This window comes from Natator depressus, chromosome 10, assembly GCF_965152275.1.
Source record: "Natator depressus isolate rNatDep1 chromosome 10, rNatDep2.hap1, whole genome shotgun sequence".
NCBI classification, from domain to species: Eukaryota; Metazoa; Chordata; order Testudines; family Cheloniidae; genus Natator; species Natator depressus.
Window position 1 is genome coordinate 58,521,397 of NC_134243.1, and position 18,315 is coordinate 58,539,711.

Here is an 18,315-nt window from a genome sequence, read left to right on the forward strand (position 1 = left end):
GGATTGCAGGAATGGATAGGATGGGCTCATGGTTAAAGCAGTTGAATGCTGAAGTCAGAGGCTGTACAACTTATAAAATAAAGTATTATTGAACTGTTTTCTTCTTCCGAAAAACTTCTAGTCTTTCAAAATCATACAGAACAGTATGAGACAAACAGGACACTTCCCAGTTTAAACTGTTTTGTTTAGTCTGATCTCTTCCTCCTCTCTATGTCTTAAGTCAATAATTCTTCTCTTTTGGAAAATGCCCATATGTGAGAAGAAACCTGTGCTGTGAGTGGCATTTGAGTGCAACTATGGAAGTTGTCAGCAGCAGTAGGTTTTCAGAATGTGTGGGCTGAAAAAAAATATAAGACACTGGGCAATAATCTAGCACATAAGTAATTTTGAAGTAAGCAGCATATAAATGTCTTTCAGTCCCGTATATTTAAAATTCTCGGGGGGGGGGAGTATTTTTATACCCTGTAATAGGAATAACAAATTGGAAACCAATCTGTTACTTTCCTCTAAAATTACAGGGTAGAAAATAGTTGTATGCAATGTTGTTCTAGTGTAGAAAATAGGGCTTAGAGTGGAAGTCTAGATTAAAGCTTAATCATAGAACTCTAATCACCTCCATAATATTTGGGGTGGAGCAGCCTTGTCCTCTGGGGGAGGAATAGCAATAGACAACAGGAAAGGCATGTGAAAGGTTGAATGTCTTAAAGTTGGTCCTTTTCATTCTGACTCAGAAAATTTTACATAAAAGTATTAACTGAACTTAGTAAAAATGCTGTTTTTTCCATCATATTAAAATGAGATGGGGGAAATGGTCTAAAATAGAAACTGCCACTAGTCCCTGTGGAGGTTTTTTCCCTCGCTGTGCAAGGCCTGATCCTTCAGGCCACGAGTAGTACCATTAAAATAAATAAGGTTGTTGTACCTAGTTGAGTAGAGGTTTGCAAGACTGGACCCTCACATCCTGATGTTTGATACATGTGGGCAAACCCTTATGTCCAGGTGGAGTCCTGTCAACTATAGTGGGATTCTACGTGGCTAAAAGGCTCCATTGTGCACATTGGACTGCAGGATCAGGCTCTTAGACTGTAAATTCCTAGATTACTTCTGGGGTTTTGTATAGAGCCGAGCACACTAGAGCTAAACAAATTACATGAACAATAACAAATATATATATGCAAATATTTAGATATGAATATTGTCAGATTTAAATATTTTTCTCATTTTATATCTGTTAATGAAAACGTGCATATAGCTATTATACAATGTACATGTATTAAAGTTTCATATTTTGCGTTCCATTAGTTCACTATACTTGGCAGATTGTTGCACTTTGTATTTACTGTAGGTATGACTTTCCCTGAAGTGGAGTAATATTCTGATCATAGGTATATGACGCAGGGAATTATTGGTGATCGTGGTTGGTTGTATTGTGTGCTGAAGGCAATGTCCCAGTCTGGGTTTTTCAGGGATCTGTCTGTGCCTGGTGCTACAGATGCCATTGGCTGTGCTGTGAACTTGGCTTACTTTGTGGTATACATCCTTCATCTATAGTCCTGGTACACAGTGCAGTCTATGCTTCCTGGTGCAGGGACTCGGTCTATTTCTGTGGTTTGGGCTTCCTGTGGGTTTGGTTCATGCCTGAGGCCCTTGATAATGGGAGGGCAGCTTACATCATGGCATTCAGCCCTATTCCTACCAATTATTGTGCCCTCCACAGCCCGAGCACCTGCTCCCCATACTGAGGATCTGGGCTGCGCTAAAGGCCTGTGGAGGCAGGAGCTGTGTGGGGGGCTGCTTTAGTGGGCCCCACAGGCCTAGAGCAGCCCAGGGGATTAGCAGGGGGCTTGGCGCTGGCAGAAGGAAGTGGAATGACCCGGCCCCAGCCATGTCGTTCAGGGGAGGGAGCCTGGGGGGAGGGCTCTGTGCCCCCCTTGCACACTCACCGGTGGCAGGAAGCGGAGTGACACAGGGGGGAGCCAGTGGGCTGAGGCTGGGTTGCTCTGCTTCCTCCCACCGCTGGTGAGTGTGGGGCTAGGCCTGACTCCTGCTTCTAGCGCTAGGCTGCCCCTGTTAATCCCCTGGGCCACTTCCGTTGCTGAGGGAGAGGGCTTGGGAGAAGGGGTGGAAAATGAGGACAGGAAGAGGCAGGGCAGAGGCGGAGGGAGTTGTCCTGGGTCCCGCACCCCCTCGGAACATCCCTGCCCCTTGCAGGGGGCGCACTGCACATGGGGGCCAGCGGGGGGATAGGGCTGGCTGCCGGCGCTGCAGCATACGACGCACAGAGCTGCATAGGGCACCCATGACATTAGTCTGCATGTGCCTAAGGCCGGCCCTGAGGGCCTGTGGCCCATGGGTGGTGGTGTGGCGCAAGTGGCCCAGCCCCCTCACGGGCTTCGTCTCTAGGGTTGCTGGGATGAGTACAGTATGGAGGGAGGGCTTGCTCCTGCCCGGTGCTGGGGAGAGGGGAGGAGTACTGTGTTGCAGCGGAGCCCCCGGCCGAGGAAGCGCCGAGGGTGCGGCCTACAGGCAAGGCCTGCCCTGTGCCGCCGCAGGGTGTGAGGCCAGGCACATGGCGCTGCGCGCGTTGTGCGGGCCTCCCCCGCGCTGCTCCGCCCCCTCCCCGATGGCTGCCGGAAAGAAGGCGCTTCTGTGGGGCTGACCTGCACTTTACCCATCAGCCAGCGCGCCGGGTTCAGCAAACACCCCCCCCCCCCTTCCTTTCCCAGGAGCGGCGGCTGCAGTAGCAGGAGGCTGAGGTTGGGCGCCGCGGCTAGGCAATGTGAGGATCCTCTGCCGGAGCCGCCCCCTCCCATCCCCCAGTCAGTCAGGGAGGGAGTGTGCGAGCCTGCCGCGGCCTCTTCACACGCGCAGCACGGTAAGCCGGCACGCTCCTTCTGTCCCCTCCGCGCAGGGACGGCCTGCTCAGGGCCTTCCCGTGCGGAGGGCGTTGCTGCTCCTTAGCGGCGGGTGGGCCACCGGGGGGATTGTCGCCTATGAGACCGGCGCCATCTTGGCTCGGAGCGTGGCCTTGTAGCGCCTCTCCCCCCCCCTTCCCTGGACCGGCGAGCTCTGGGACTCGCAGGCTTCCTAGCGAGCCTGTTCGTCTCCGCGTACAGCGGGGGACGGGAGCTTGCCGGGCTCAGCCTGCCGTGTCCGCGCTTTGTTGGTGGCTCCCGGATAGTTGCGAATGGGTGTTACTGATCCTCCCTCCCCGTTCCAGCTGTGCAAGCAGGCTTCTGGTCCCCATACAGCCTCTCCTGCCCGACGCCAAACCCAGCCCTCGTCTCAGACACCTGGGGTCACGGAGTGTAAGAGGGAAATGTTGAGGCCACGTTAAAGCGAACGGTTCCAGAGGGAGCTACGCTGCTTCCCCAGGATCTCTGCGCCCTGCCCTGGCCTCACCTCACACCCATTTGAGCTCGGGGTGAGAACGTCTAATTTGTTTACAGAGGTAACGTTGCCCTTCTTTAGGAGGCACTTACCACCTCATGACAGTGAGGCGGGAAGGTGCTTTTTAAAGGGAAGTTTTACCACTGGGCTGGGTGCTTAATTTTTGTTTTTTAATTTGCATCAAACTTAAATTTCATCATTTAGTTTCTTTTAAGTATGTTCATCACTAACCCAATGTTTGACAGCCTCTGAAACAAACCAAGACCATGCAAACCATGACATTGCTCTAATAGATTGCCCATATAACATTAAATCATGCTAACTGAAGTCGTGTGGACCAGATGTAAGGTGGTGGTGGCCAGGTGGATGATTTAGGTTGAGCTTTGGGCTTGTGATGTAAAATCTAGTTTTGCTTCTTAGGAACTCTTAAAGGGCAACTGTTAAAGTTTAACAGTCAGTTTCATTACATCACACAGATAATTTAACTATTGTGCTGACAAATTGACCAACAAGCAAGGCCAATCTGAAAAGCTTTACTATCATGAAATAGATGCCTCCATTCTCTTCTCTGCAAGGATAGTTACTTCCTGATTTTGTACAACTGAATCAGAGAATAATACTAAGATTTATAGGCCCATGGAAACTATCCATGTTGGAATTTCCGCAGCACACTGAGGGTGGTAACATATCAACTATAAATTGCTGAGGGATTTCAGTAACTTATTACGTTTTTGTAGCTTGTCATGTCAAAAACAAAGATGACATTTTATAGCCTTAGTTTACACATGCTGTTTTGCAAAAGTTCTTCCCTCTTCTCCCGTGGTATTCTTGCCCACTTCTTATTTCTTAAACACCAGTTTTCATTTTTTTAGTTTCTTTTAAGTATGTAAACACTCAAAATTATTATAACACTCCACAATAAGGATGGGGACATGTATATTTAGTAAGCCTATTACATCTGTGCTGAGTGTACATCTATGGTATTAAGGTGGAGATATGACAGCTATGCAGAGAAGCAAAAACTCGTATTCCATCATGAACTTAGTTTTCACTTTATTTTGCTCAATAAGATACGAAGTTGATTTTTTGACTTGCATCAGGCTCAAGCAGTTCTGATGATTACAGTTGAGTAATACCCTAAAAGTTGATGCAGTTGTGGCTGCTGTAATGAACATTCATGACTAGTGTTAGTTTTTGTTGTTCAGAAATGTAGCAGTATTGGCCAGAATCTTCTTTAAAGGAAAGGAGAAGCTTTTTTTTTTCTAGCTGCTCATACTTATTTTTAATTTTTTGCAGCAATCCTCTTCTTTTGAGAAGTTTTGTCATTCCATGAAGAAAACTTGAAACTTGTTTTAAAAGTTAAAACTTTGAACGCTTTCATGTTTCTAAGAAAATGAAGTTTACTCCACAATTCTAATCTGTTATGTATAGGATTTAACTATAGGTGATGCTTTTAGTTTTCAACATTTGCTTTGTCAGGATCCCACTTCCCATTTGGTAGTGTGGAAAGTATAGCATGCTCATGACTCCCTCACACATTATCATAACCCACAGATTGAAAACCTATTAGCTACACGGCTTAGCTTAAATATAGTCTCTCTTTCTAGGATCAAGGGTAATAGTTCTGTTAACATTGAGAGAAACCACTAGGCAGGGGCAAACTTTTTGGCCTGAGGGCTACATCGGGGTTCTGAAACTGTATGGAGGGCCGGGTAGGGAAGGCTATGCCTCCCGAAAAAGCGTGCCCCCCACCCCCTATGCGCCCCCTCCCGCTTCTCATCCCCTGACTGCCCCCCTCAGAATCCCCGACCCATCCAACCCCCCCTGCTTCTTGTCCCCTGACCATCCCCTCCCGGGACCCCCCATCCCGCTCCTTGTCCCCTGACTGCCCCGTCCCCTATCCATACCTCAGACCGCCCCCCTGTTCTCCATCCCCTGACTGTTCTTCTCCCCACCCCCCGAACCTCCACCCCATCCAACCGCCCCCTGCTCCCCCACCCCAACTGCTGCCCATCCCCTGACTGCCCCCCGGGACTCCCTGCCCCTTATCCAACCTCCCCGCCCCCTTACCATGCTGCTCAGAGCATCAGGACTGGCAGCCGCACAGCCTGGACAGAGCCAGCTGCACTGCCTGGCAGGAGCTTGCAACCCTGCAGCTCAGAGCACTGGCGCAACGGTGAGCTGAGGCTGCGGAGGAGGGGGCTAGCCTCCCTGGCCGGGAGCTCAAGGGCTGGGCAGCATGGTCCCGCGGGCCGGATGTGGCTCCTGGTCCGTAGTTTGCCTACCTCTGCACTAGGCTCATACAATGTGTTATCTGCTTTAGCCTATTTAAAAAGCATAAACTTTACAAGACTATTTGTGTTCTGAATGAGCTAGCAGTACTATGATAAAATAAATGTTTGGCACATATGCAACAAGATATCTGATTCATTTGCCATTGAAAGATAACAATACCCTGGACTGCTGTGTTGATGACTTACTTGTTAGTCAAGCTGTAAGAAAATTTCAGATTGCAATTCTGCTGCGGAAACGTAAACTTCTAACACACGCTACAATTTTGTATCGTTTCTGCAAGTTTCAATAACTTTGTGACCTGGCGTCCGGCATCACACTGCTACCAAATTTTTTTAGAACATTTTTTATGGTAGTTGAACTTTTGAACCAAAAAAAATCAACTTTCATACAGCCTTACTTATCAGTCCTCTATTTTAAGGATATTCCTAGAAAAGGTGGAAGAAACTGCTTGAAAGAGGTAGTTAGGGAGTGTTGCACATGAGGTGTTAATTTATAAGTGAGGTCATGTGTTTAACTGGATGATACAGGCCCTCTGCTTATCTTTGATAACTAGGAAATAACTCTCTGTTATCATATATGTTTCTACTACAGTTATATTGTAGAATGATAGGTTTCAGAGTAGCAGCCGTGTTAGTCTGTATCCACAAAAAGAAAAGGAGTACTTGTGGCACCTTAGAGACTAACAAATTTATTAGCGCATAAGCTTTCGCGAGCTACCGCTCACTTCATCGGATGCATCCGATTAACTGAGGTATAGCTCACGAAAGCTTATGCTCTAATAAATTTGTTAGTCTCTAAGGTGCCACAAGTACTCCTATTGTAGAATGAGTTACTGTGCCTATATTTATTTCTCAATCACATTCCTGGTGCAAATGTGTGTAGTTTAAATTCAACAAAGTGCTTTATAAACAAAAGTCAAATAATAGTTATTCTCGAAAATGCAGTCAATATCCACTCAGTGAATATCCATATTAGCCCTCATAGAAGCCTAAGAAAAGAGATGTGGTGCACATTGCCTTAAAGGCTCGTGAATTCTGCCCCTCACCATTAAAGGAAGTGAATTTCTGAAGAGGTCCTCTTACTGAAGAAGAAGGGAAACTTAACAGAGAAGAAAGCAAACCAATCTTGCAGATGCCTTGTCTTTTAAATTTTTTTTAACCTTTTATTTAAAAATACCAACAAATACCACCAGTAGCTTTCCCCCCCCAAAAACCCTACCTTGGGAACTTGCCTTAAAAAAAGCTGTCAGAAGAGCACTTTTCTGGGTGCAAAAACAAGCACTCAGAGTTAGGAACTGGTACATTTATAGTTGCTCATCGCAAAATCAAAATTGTACTTAGTGCATATGCATCATGGTACAGTCTTGAATTACATGATCGCATACAATTTTTATTCCTACAAGATCCGTGCTTAATTAAGTCATGGTATAGACACATTAAGGGGGCAGAATTAAGGCTGTCTGGGCAATATTAAAACTGTCATTTTCTAAATTTTGAGTGTGACCGCAACCTAAACTTTCTGTTAATGTAACTTTTCATCCAATATATAGAGTCTCATCAAAGTCAACAACTTGGATTGCGACCAGAAGTGATTTATTAAAAAAAAATAAAAATAAAAAAATTCTTAAATGTGATGTAATATGCTGTGTGGCTAATATCTTTTCATCAGTTAGCTTTGCTGAACAAATGTTAACTGCACTACCTGAAGCTTCTAGATGGTCTTCAAGAGTAAAGTGCACTGCAGTAAATTGTGGCTGCCAGACTAAAGTCAAGGATAGCTGAGGTGAAGTCGGAGTCTGACATTTGCATATGGCTAGGCATGTGTGTACATTTGTTTCAAAGTGCTTTTGGCCAACAATACCAGCTAAAATTGTATATGTAGCCTGAGATTCACAAGCACATGAAACAGCAAACCTTTCTAATAAAGGGTGGATTTACTCCCTCATTAATAGAAATAGAAGCAGTCCCAGATGTATTCTCCAGATACTTCTCCTACCCACCCCTTCAAAATTTCTAATATCGCTACCTCCTTACTCAGATTAAGGTTCAAGCAGCTCTCTCATTCAAGTTTTAATCTCGGCCAAACGCTGGAAAAGCAATGTGTCTGATCGAAATATGGCAGATAATCTGGGTAAAATGGCTATGTCATTTGCATAGCAGTGGCACTCCAGCCCATGTGTGTCTTTTCCCTTCTCTTTCACTTGCTGAACAAAGGGTTGACAAGAATAGTCTTGCAGTAGCTAAAATGAGTACTCAAAACCATCCTCTGGGATCTGTTATTCAGGAATCGGTCAGAATAACTCATGCTCTTTTCACAGTTTGTGTGCACAAACACGTGATTGACTTTAATAAAGGCTGATTTTTTTTTTTTAAAGTGGCTTCAGTGCCTGGTCATTGTTCATTTCTAGGCGAGTATCAGCTAATGAAACCAGGTCTATTGCTGTACTATGTCCAAAGGGTAAAGGAAATTAAGACTCTAAATATGTATAAAACGTCCTAAATGGAATTTTTTGACAACAGGGGGATTAGATGTAGTATAGCCAACATAAAGAGAATGTATCTAGACACTTGATCACTTGTGCTTACATACCACAGTTTCTATATTGAAGAATAAGGAATCATCCTGTCCTATCAAGCCATTGATATTGGGGCTCTGGTTTAAAATACTCCTTATAGAGAACTTGGTATTAAAATTAAGTCCATTAAACATCATGAGGAGACCACCAAAATACCTTCACATGTGATTGATCTGTGTCATGAACTATAGGAGGCAATGGTGCAACCATGATAGAAGTGTATTTTCAGTCACCAAAATCTGACCAGCTGAATGCGTGGAGATAGTCTCAGAGGTCATGAGATCATAAACTAATCCAGAAGTGCTTCTGGAGCAAATATGGATACTGAAGTCAACCCAGTACTGCATCAGGAAAAAACAATAAACTTGTAGACATTTTTCAGTGCAGTAGGGCAGCCTGTACATCAGCTTTATTCTGATATCACTCCCATTAACGGACATTCACAAGTGAATGTATAAAATGAAACAGTGGAGCTGGTTGAAAATTTTCAAATAAATTATGGGCTGTTTATGAACATTTTTTAAATAGGGTTTTTAGAAACTTTTTTTCTGAAAAGTTGTATGACAAAACTTTTCAACCTGCTCTATTCAGCTAGTTCAGGGGTGAAGCTTTTGAGCTAGCTGAATAATTTAAGTAAGCAAAGAATCTTCACAGCAACGGTTCCTTTCACACAAAGCAGGGTCTTCGTCAAAGCAGTGGAATACTTTGCTGAAGATGCTGTACTTAAATAAGCTGCTTATACAATTCAAGGAACCCTGTACTGGCTATATGAGGTGATCTGGTGGTGAAGCTGTTCAGTTAGTTTTCTTAAACTGGCTGACAAATTTGACACAGGTTGTGGTTTCAGATAAAGCAACAACTTACTATTTCAATGATCCTGATTGTGGATGCTTCTGAACCAACTGAACAGTTTCACAGAGGTCCCAGTCTGGCAAAGTCACTGTTACTGTGTTGAAGATCTTTTCTGGCACAATGCAAAGACTATTTGCCTAGCCAAATCCATTCCCAATCCACCATATTAGACCCCAGCAGATTGCAGGAATGTTTTTGGCTGAAGAACATCTTTTTCTTATACTATTTAGGAAGTCTTACACACATGCTATATTGCTGAAAATAGCCAATGTAAAAAAATTTCTCCATTGGCTTCTATAATGTACAAAAATCAGTTATGATGACTGATAATTTGTTTTGATAATTAAAAAAAAAATTATAACTGCCTAGGAGCTCCCAAATTCTCTCCATTAACTCGTGGTTTTACTTTCTGCAGGATGTAATTTTCAGAATAGAAGGGCCCAAAAATTAAAGTGAACCCTTTCTTTAGCCAGTTTTTAATTAACCAGTATTCTTGAAACTCCTCAGAAGATTCAAGCTTTACTCCCGATTATATGATGAAAGCTTGGAGGAAGTTACATTGTGCTTTTCAAATAAAATGCATACATTTAATCACAGTAGCATTCAGTATACTTTGTATTGGTCAAATTCCCATTTATTAACATCACTTCCCTGTCCCAATTTAAGTTACTATAATATACTAAGCTTAATGCTGAGTGCATGATCTTTGGCCCTTTTGTGCATTCTGCAGCACAAGTGGGGGGAGAGCAAAATTGACATAACTGCTGTGCTGAGGATTCCTGTTGTGGGGGAATAATTCAACTCTGAGGTATAAATTACTTCACCATCCAAAGGGAGCTTGGCTGGGGATGGTACTTCTGTGCTCTGGCAATCCCATGCTGGCATAAAGGCCCCTTTGGGAAACATTACCAGCTGTTGTAGCTTAGTGCAGGCTAAGCCATAGCTAGCATATAATGGGCCTCAAGGTCAGAGTGCCATAAGCACCTATATTGTGGCTACCTCTTATTGCTGCATGTAGTGATTTGGGCAGCTACGGATTGCGTTTAACACATCAAATGTGTTTGGGGTTTTTTTTTTCCCCCTGCTCTGGTTGGTGCTGCCAGATAGCTGACGCAGCATGTGAAACACTTGTTTCTAGGATAGTTTTGAATTCTTTACGCAGAACTTATTTAAACTTCAATAAGAATCAGGAGCCTTTAAAATAAGGAAGTTCTTTCTCTGTGTCAGTAAATTTAGACCTGTACTAGCATGGCACTAAAGAGATGGAGCTGTGGTGGAGAAAGAATAAGATACAGGCACAATTCAGATTTAAAGTTTGGTGGTAAAAAAAACAAACTTGTTTTAACTTGTTCAGTTGAGCGGTTATTTGATCTGTTTCTCAATGATGTTTTCATGCATTAAAGACTGTATTCCTGTCTTAAAATATTTCATAATTCTTTTAAGTATAAAGTTTAGGTCAGGGCTGAACAAATTGTAAGTCTGTTTGCCTCAGGTGGCACATTACAGAAATTAACACAATGGTCCCTTCCCTAAAGAGTTGACAGTCTCTAATTTAGATAGATCATGAGGCTAGAGAAAAGAAGTGGATAAGAAAATGACAAAAAAGGGTTAAAACAAACAAAAATAGTGCAAGACAAAATACACAGAGAAATCATATGAATTCTCATATTCTAGTAGAGGCTATACTAGGGTGAGAAGTGAGGAATGGACAACATGGCTGGGTCTGCACTGAGCTTTTGCTTAATTTCCAATTGGTGCACTGCCATTGGGAAATCTCCACAAATAGATATGGCAAGATGCTGTGGTGAAAACAATGGTGCCTTTCTTAGAGCAAGTCTAAAGGAAGGGGATGATAATGCAAAGGGCACCTTTTCAAGCAATAGTGAGAGCTCTAGTGTAGATTTGACCCTGTAACTGGGTGTCAGTAGTAGGAAACAAAACAGAAGTTGGTTTGAAGGAGGAATTTGAAGGAGCTTTTGGACTTCTGGCACAATAGAAAGAGGGATTCAGTTCTGGATGTTGCAAAGTGTGTGGGAATAAAAAGAATAAAATGATTGCAAGAGTGGAGGAGGATGCAGAGGGAATGATAAAACAAGGAGAATGAGCAGAGGTGGGTTTTAATAGGTCTTCCCTAAAGTATTTAAGTACCTGGCGCCCAATACTACAGACTCCACTGATATCAATAGAAGCAAGATCAAACTCCTCATAATTTGCAGAAATGTTAACAGTAAGTAAGAATTTGAACTGAGCTTATTTGGGGACTAATTCTGTATGAAGGCTACAACTCATAAGAGTGTTCTGTGGTCATGTTTGCATCAAACACAATAATTTTATTATTGAAAGGTGTGGGTTATTTGGCCACTTCCCTCCTCCCCCCACCCGCCCACTTTCCATGACACACTTGTGTGATTATTTTTTATTATCTAGTACCAAAATGGCAGAACTGTTTATGGAATGTGAGGAAGAGGAGCTAGAACCATGGCAAAAGAGAGTGAAAGAAGTTGAGGAGGATGATGATGATGATGATGAGCCAATCTTCATTGGGGAGATTTCGAGCTCCAAACCGGCCAGTACATGTAAGATAGCATTTTCTACATTATAAAACAAACCTTTTAAATATATATTCTTGGTATGATGAAGAATGGATGTAGTAATTTAAAAAATTACTTTCTTTTGAAAAGACTAGATTTTGTACTGTCAGTAAAGATAAAGAGCTAGTAAATTACTTCAGTGTTTTAAATTCATTTCATTCCTGATCATCTACCATACACTAAAAATACAACTGTCTCCTGGGACCCAAGTACAACACAGTTGCCTGCCCTTTGTCCCTCAGGTTAAAGAAAGGACATTTGAAGGCTTTAGTATACTTCAGGAGCTCGGTTAAGATACCATTTACATGACAGAATGAAGTAATATTGTAACGGAAGTCTCCAACCTGGTTGTCTTTGTAGTGAAGATTGGCGCCTGCCTAGACAGACATAATATACATCAATGTAATCCATCCTTTCAAAAAGAACTAATTGAAAAAAAGTCTTTCTACTAGTGTAAGCCTATCTAAATGGCTGGACTCTTTTCTGATAAGAGAAAGGCAGTTTCCCTGTCTCCAAAAACCTAATCAGGGAAGGGGAGAGTGTTAACCGAGAAAGAATCACTTCAAGGCACCTGTGTCAAATAAAGATGTTGCTATTAATAATATTAATATTAACTGATATTAATTCAGTTGAAGTAAGAGTTCATGTTCATCAAGTTCTGTAGTTTTCTCCTAGTGCAGGGAATGAGTTAGGTGATTATGATGCCATCAGCTGTGTCAGAATTCCATGTTTGTCCTGTACTTGGGCCTTGGCAGGTAAGTAAAAGAGAAAATGATTTTTGTTACATTTTATGTTTTAAAATCTAAGTATTTGTAATCTTCTAAAATCTCTGTGTACTGACATCTATGTATCTATATCACTTTCTGTTACTTATTTGGGGTCGTAAGTAGTATTTTAAATGCTACTTTTGGTATTTTAAAAATCCCTACTGTTCACTTTTTAAATATTAAAGAAGCATTGGTAGTATATTACAGTTGATGTTAAGATAGTAGTCTAATTTAAAATACATACTTTTAAAGGGTTTATCCTCCTGGAAGTTTGAAATTATATTGGTTGGGAATCTGGGATATCAAGTTATCTGCAGAGATAACTTTGGAGGGTGTCAAAGATGGCTTGAACTGGAAAGGATATTTTTAGAAGATGCTGGCAAAAAATGTAATTTGGGTAATGTTCCACATACTGTGTCTTCCAAACAATATTTTAAAAATGAAAAGTTGACTAAATTTGTGTTTATAATAATTTTAAGACATGGATTAAAGTACAACTTTCAAAAGACCGCTTTTAGATAAATAGTTACATGGCATGCTGGATTATGCTGATGTATTTTTTTAAAAAAATATTCTATACGATGCTATGTATTTTTTTTGAAGAGTTGATTAGTCCTTGTACATTGCAATGTAGACTTCCTGGTTGTTGTGCAAATCTGTCAATGTGGGACAACATTTCAGTAGGAATACTGTGTATTTTACAGGTTTCAGAGTAGCAGCCATGTTCGTCTGTATTTGCAAAAAGAAAAGGAGTACTTGTGGCACCTTAGAGACTAACCAATTTATTTGAGCATCAGCTTTCGTGAGCTACAGCATCCGATGAAGTGAGCTGTAGCTCACGAAAGCTTATGCTCAAATAAATTGGTTAGTCTCTAAGGTGCCACAAGTACTCCTTTTCTTTTTGTGTATTTTACGTGTAGATGGTGTTAATATGGAATATACACATCTGGCATAAAATGGCAGTAGTGTATAGGACTGGAAAAAATAATTCAGCGAGCTAACTTATTTTTAGTGTTTCACATTTTCAGTTTTTATTTTAAAAAAAATCTGGGAATTGTTCAATGTTTGTTTTCCAGACATTGAAATTGGGTTAAAAGTTAGAAATTGGGGAAAAATCAGAGGAAAAAAAGAAAAACAAACTTTTGTAATGTACGTATTTTACTACAGTATAATTGAAACCTTTTTTTAATGTGCAAAGATCTGTTTTGTCTCTCTCAGAGCTAGCAGTTTTTCCCAGAAATCCTGGTTTGCGTATGCTCGCATAATTTTCTTCAAAATATCCTCACTCATGTTGAGCCTCTTGCTGTCTTGGAGGTAGTCTGACTTTGAAAGTATGTGCGCTGAATCAAAAGATCCGGGGGGTACACTCAGAGCTTGCTGTGCCACTTGGCTGGAGTTGGGAAGGGTGTCTTGATGACTGTTTCAAAAAGCCAGCATATCCAGTTTTACATTGTCTGGGTTAGGCAAGTTCATATAATTATTAAATTCCCCGTTCAGATTTGAAATTTGATCTTTAGTGGCAAATGGTTGAAACACTCTGGCATAACAGTCATAGTCTGCTGCAAAATTCACCTTGAGGAAGGGATGCAACATCTGGATGACTTTCCAAAAAGAATCTTTGGCACCAAATACTTCTGGATTCAGATTATGGGACATGGTTGTCTCCTGTTTCTCACTGAGAGTTGTGTAGAAGGTTTTGAACTCTTTTTTTGGTTCTCTCGTGTTCCGGGGTGGGAAGGATTTCCAGAAACAACTGTTCTTGGGGTTTTTTTGCCATATATTTCTCCTGCAACTTTTATGCTCAGTTCAGCTGATATTTTGGTTATCAGGATCCAGTAAACATCTGTATTGGCAAACGTGTTGGCAGTAGTTGGAGAGAACTCCAGTGTTTTCTGTGTGTCACGCAGTGATTCTAAGTTTTCAGCAATGGTGCGTAGAATCTGGCGGTCATTTTAGTTATTTGCCAGTCTCTTCAGAGTTTCTCCTTTTAGAACCAACAAACTGAGGATGATCTAGGAGATGCATTAGCACAGTCAACCTGTTATCTACACGAGAGGCAGCAAAATACAAGTTCATCCACTGATGTGGCACAACGGGTAGGTTATCAGTAGTTAGCTCTGCACGCATCTCGCACTGTGTAAAACAAAGCCTTCAATTTCAAAGAGCTAGGATTCATGATGTGACGGAGAGACTGCCGAGACTCATCAGGCCCTCGGATTGCTACCCCTTCCTGCTTCTCCACGTGGGCACCAATGATACTGCCAAGAATGACCATGAGCGGATCACTGCAGACTACGTGGCTCTGGGAAGAAGAATAAAGGAGTTTGAGGCGCAAGTGGTCTTCTCGTCCATCCTCCCCGTGGAAGGAAAAGGCCTGGGTAGAGGCCATCGAATTGTGGAAGTCAACGAATGGCTGCGAAGGTGGTGTCGGAGAGAAGGCTTTGGATTCCTTGTCCATGGGATGGTGTTCCAAGAAGGAGGAGTGCTAGGCAGAGATGGGCTCCACCTAATGAAGAGAGGGAAGAGCATCTTCGCAAGCAGGCGGCTAACCTAGTGAGGAGGGCTTTAAACTAGGTTCACCGAGGGAAGGAGACCAAAGCCCTGAGGTAAGTGGGGAAGTGGGATACCAGGAGGGAGCGCGCGAGAGGGCAGAGCTCCTGCCTCATACTGAGAAAGAGGGACGATCGGCGAGTTATCTCAAGTGCCTATACACAAATGCAAGAAGCCTGGGAAACAAGCAGGGAGAACTGGAAGTCCTGGCACAGTCAAGGAATTATGATGTGATTGGAATAACAGAGACTTGGTGGGATAACTCACATGACTGGAGTACTGTCATGGATGGATATAAACTGTTCAGGAAGGACAGGCAGGGCAGAAAAGGTGGGGGAGTTGTACTGTATGTAAGGGAGCAGTATGACTGCTCAGAGCTCAAGTATGAAACTGCAGAAAAACCTGAGAATCTCTGGATTAAGTTTAGAAGTGTGAGCAACAAGGGTGATGTCGTGGTGGGAGTCTGCTATAGACCACCGGACCAGGGGGATGAGGTGGATGAGGCTTTCTTCTGGCAGCTCACGAACGTTACTAGATCGCATGCCCTGGTTTTCATGGGAGACTTCAATCACCATGATATCTGCTGGGAGAGCAATACAGTGGTGCACAGACAATCCAGGAAGTTTTTGGAAAGGGTAGGGGACAATTTCCTGGTGCAAGTGCTGGAGGAACCAACTTGGGGAAGAACTCTTCTTAACCTGCTGCTCACAAACCGGGAAGAATTAGTAGGGGAAGCAAAAGTGGATAGGAACCTGGGAGGCAGTGACCATGAGATGGTCTAGTTCAGGATCCTGACACAAGGAAGAAAGGAGAGCAGCAGAATATGGACCCTGGACTTCAGAAAAGCAGACTGACTCCCTCAGGGAACTGATGGGCAGGATCCCTTGGGAGAATAACATGAGGGGGAAAGGAGTCCAGGAGAGCTGGCTGTATTTTAAAGAATCCTTATTGAGGTTACAGGGACAAACCATTCCGATGTGTAGAAAGAACAGTAAATATGGCAGGTGACCAGCTTGGCTTAACAGTGAAATCCTTGCTGATCTTAAACACAAAAAAGAAGCTTACAAGAAGTGGAAGATTGGACAAATGACCAGGGAAGAGTATAAAAATATTGCTCGGGCATGCAGGAGTGAAATCGGGAAGGCCAAATCACACCTGGAGTTGCAGCTATCAAGAGATGTTAAGAGTAACAAGAAGGGTTTCTTCAGGTATGTTAGCAACAAGAAGAAAGTCAAGGAAAGAGTGGGCCCCTTACTGAATGAGGGAGGCAACCTAGTGACAGAGGATGTGGAAAAAGCTAATGTACTCAATGCTTTTTTTGCCTCTGTCTTCACGAACAAGGTCAGCTTCCAGATGACTGCACTGGGCAGCACAGCATGGGGAGGAGGTGACCAGCCCTCTGTGGAGAAAGAAGGGGTTCGGGACTATTTAGAAAAGCTGGACGAGCACAAGTCCATGGGGCCGGATGCGCTGCATCCGAGAGTGCTAAAGGAGTTGGCGGATGTGATTGCAGAGCCATTGGCCATTATCTTTGAAAACTCATGGCGATCGGGGGGAAGTCCCGGACAACTGGAAAAAGGCTAATGTAGTGCCCATCTTTAAAAAAGAGAAGAAGGAGGATCCTGGGAACTACAGGCCAGTCAGCCTCACCTCAGTCCCTGGAAAAATCACAGAGCAGGTCCTCAAGGAATCAATTCTGAAGCACTTAGAGGAGAGGAAAGTAATCAGGAACAGTTAGCATGGATACAGCAAGGGCAAGTCATGCCTGTCTAATCCAATTGCCTTCTATGACGAGATAACTGGCTCTGTGGATGAGGGGAAAGCGGTGGACGTGTTGTTCCTTGACTTTAGCAAAGCTTTTGACACTGTCTCCCACAGTATTCTTGCCAGCAAGTTAAAGTAGTATGGGCTGGATGAATGGACTATAAGGTGGGTAGAAAGTTGGCTAGATTGTCGGGCTCAATGGATAGTGATCAATGGCTCCATGTCTAGTTGGCAGCCGGTATCAAACGGAGTGCCTCAAGGGTCAGTCCTGGGGCCAGTTTTGTTCAATATCTTCATAAATGATCTGGAGGATGGTGTGGATTGCACCCTCAGCAAGTTTGCAGATGACACTAAACTGGGAGGAGAGGTAGATACGCTGGAGGGTAGGGATAGGATACAGAGGGCCCTAGACAAATTAGAGGATTGGGCCAAAAGAAATCTGATGAGGTTCAATAAGGATAAGTGCAGAGTCCTGCACTTAGGACGGAAGAACCCAATGCACCGCTACAGACTAGGGACCGAATGGCTCGGCAGCAGTTCTGCAGAAAAGGACCTAGGGGTTACAGTGGATGAGAAGCTGGATATGAGTCAACAGTGTGCCCTTGTTGCCAAGAAGGCCAATGGCATTTTGGGATGTATATGTAGGGGCATTGCCAGCAGATCGAGGGACGTGATCGTTCCCCTCTATTCAACATTGGTGAGGCCTCATCTGGAGTAGTGTGTCCAATTTTGGGCCCCACACTACAAGAAGGATGTGGAAAAATTGGAAAGAGCCCAGCGGAGGGCAACAAAAATGATTAGGGGACTGGAACGCATGACTTATGAGGAGAGGTTGAGGGAACTGGGATTGTTTAGTCTGTGGAAGAGAAGAATGAGGGGGGATTTGATAGCTGCTTTCAACTACCTGAAAGGGGGTTCCAAAGAGGATGGATCTAGACTGTTCTCAGTTGTAGCGGTTGACAGAACAAGGAGTAATGGTCTCAAGTTGCAGTGGGGGAGGTTTAGGTTGGATATCAGGAAAAACTTTTTCACTAGGAGGGTGGTGAAACACTGGAATGTGGTTACCTAGGGAGGTGGTGGAATCTCCTTCCTTAGAGGTTTTTAAGGTCAGGCTTGACAAAAAGCCCCAGCTGGGATGATTTAGTTGGGGATTGGTCCTGGTTTGAGCAGGGGGTTGGACTAGATGACCTCCTGAGGTCCCTTCCAACCCTGATATTCTATGGTTCTATGATTCTGTGAACTTGTTTGCATGCTTGAAAACAGCCCTGAATCCAGTGATACAAGATTTCATGTCTTTCATTTCTTCTGACAGTGCAATGTTAATCAGATGAGCAAGACAGGTAATACGTAGCAGTTTCAGTTTGATTGAGTTTAATCTCCTGTGCAAATTTAGCCATCTAGGAAGCAGAATAATCTGTGTTAGTTGTGGTTACATTTTGCCAAGATAGTTGGTATATCTCAAACATGTCATCATCTCAAACATGTTGTCATTTTCTTTCAGATATTTACAAGTTAGTTTATCTGCATTAGG

General features: G+C 43.2%; 1 protein-coding gene across 8 annotated transcripts in view; it reads left to right on the plus strand.

The window, feature by feature from the left end:
• Positions 1-2,715: 2,715 nt before the first annotated feature.
• Positions 2,716-18,315, plus strand: part of ZNF280D (zinc finger protein 280D) — an 81,873-nt gene continuing 66,273 nt past the window's right edge. For all 8 annotated transcript variants that reach the window (XR_012641280.1, XM_074966285.1, XM_074966287.1 and 5 more), the window contains exons 1-2: positions 2,716-2,875; positions 11,540-11,688. Coding sequence is in view for 7 of the 8 variants with exons in the window: in XM_074966285.1 (XP_074822386.1) it covers positions 11,547-11,688 (142 nt within the window). In the remaining variant the exon portion in view is untranslated. The remainder of the gene's footprint in view (positions 2,876-11,539; positions 11,689-18,315) is intronic.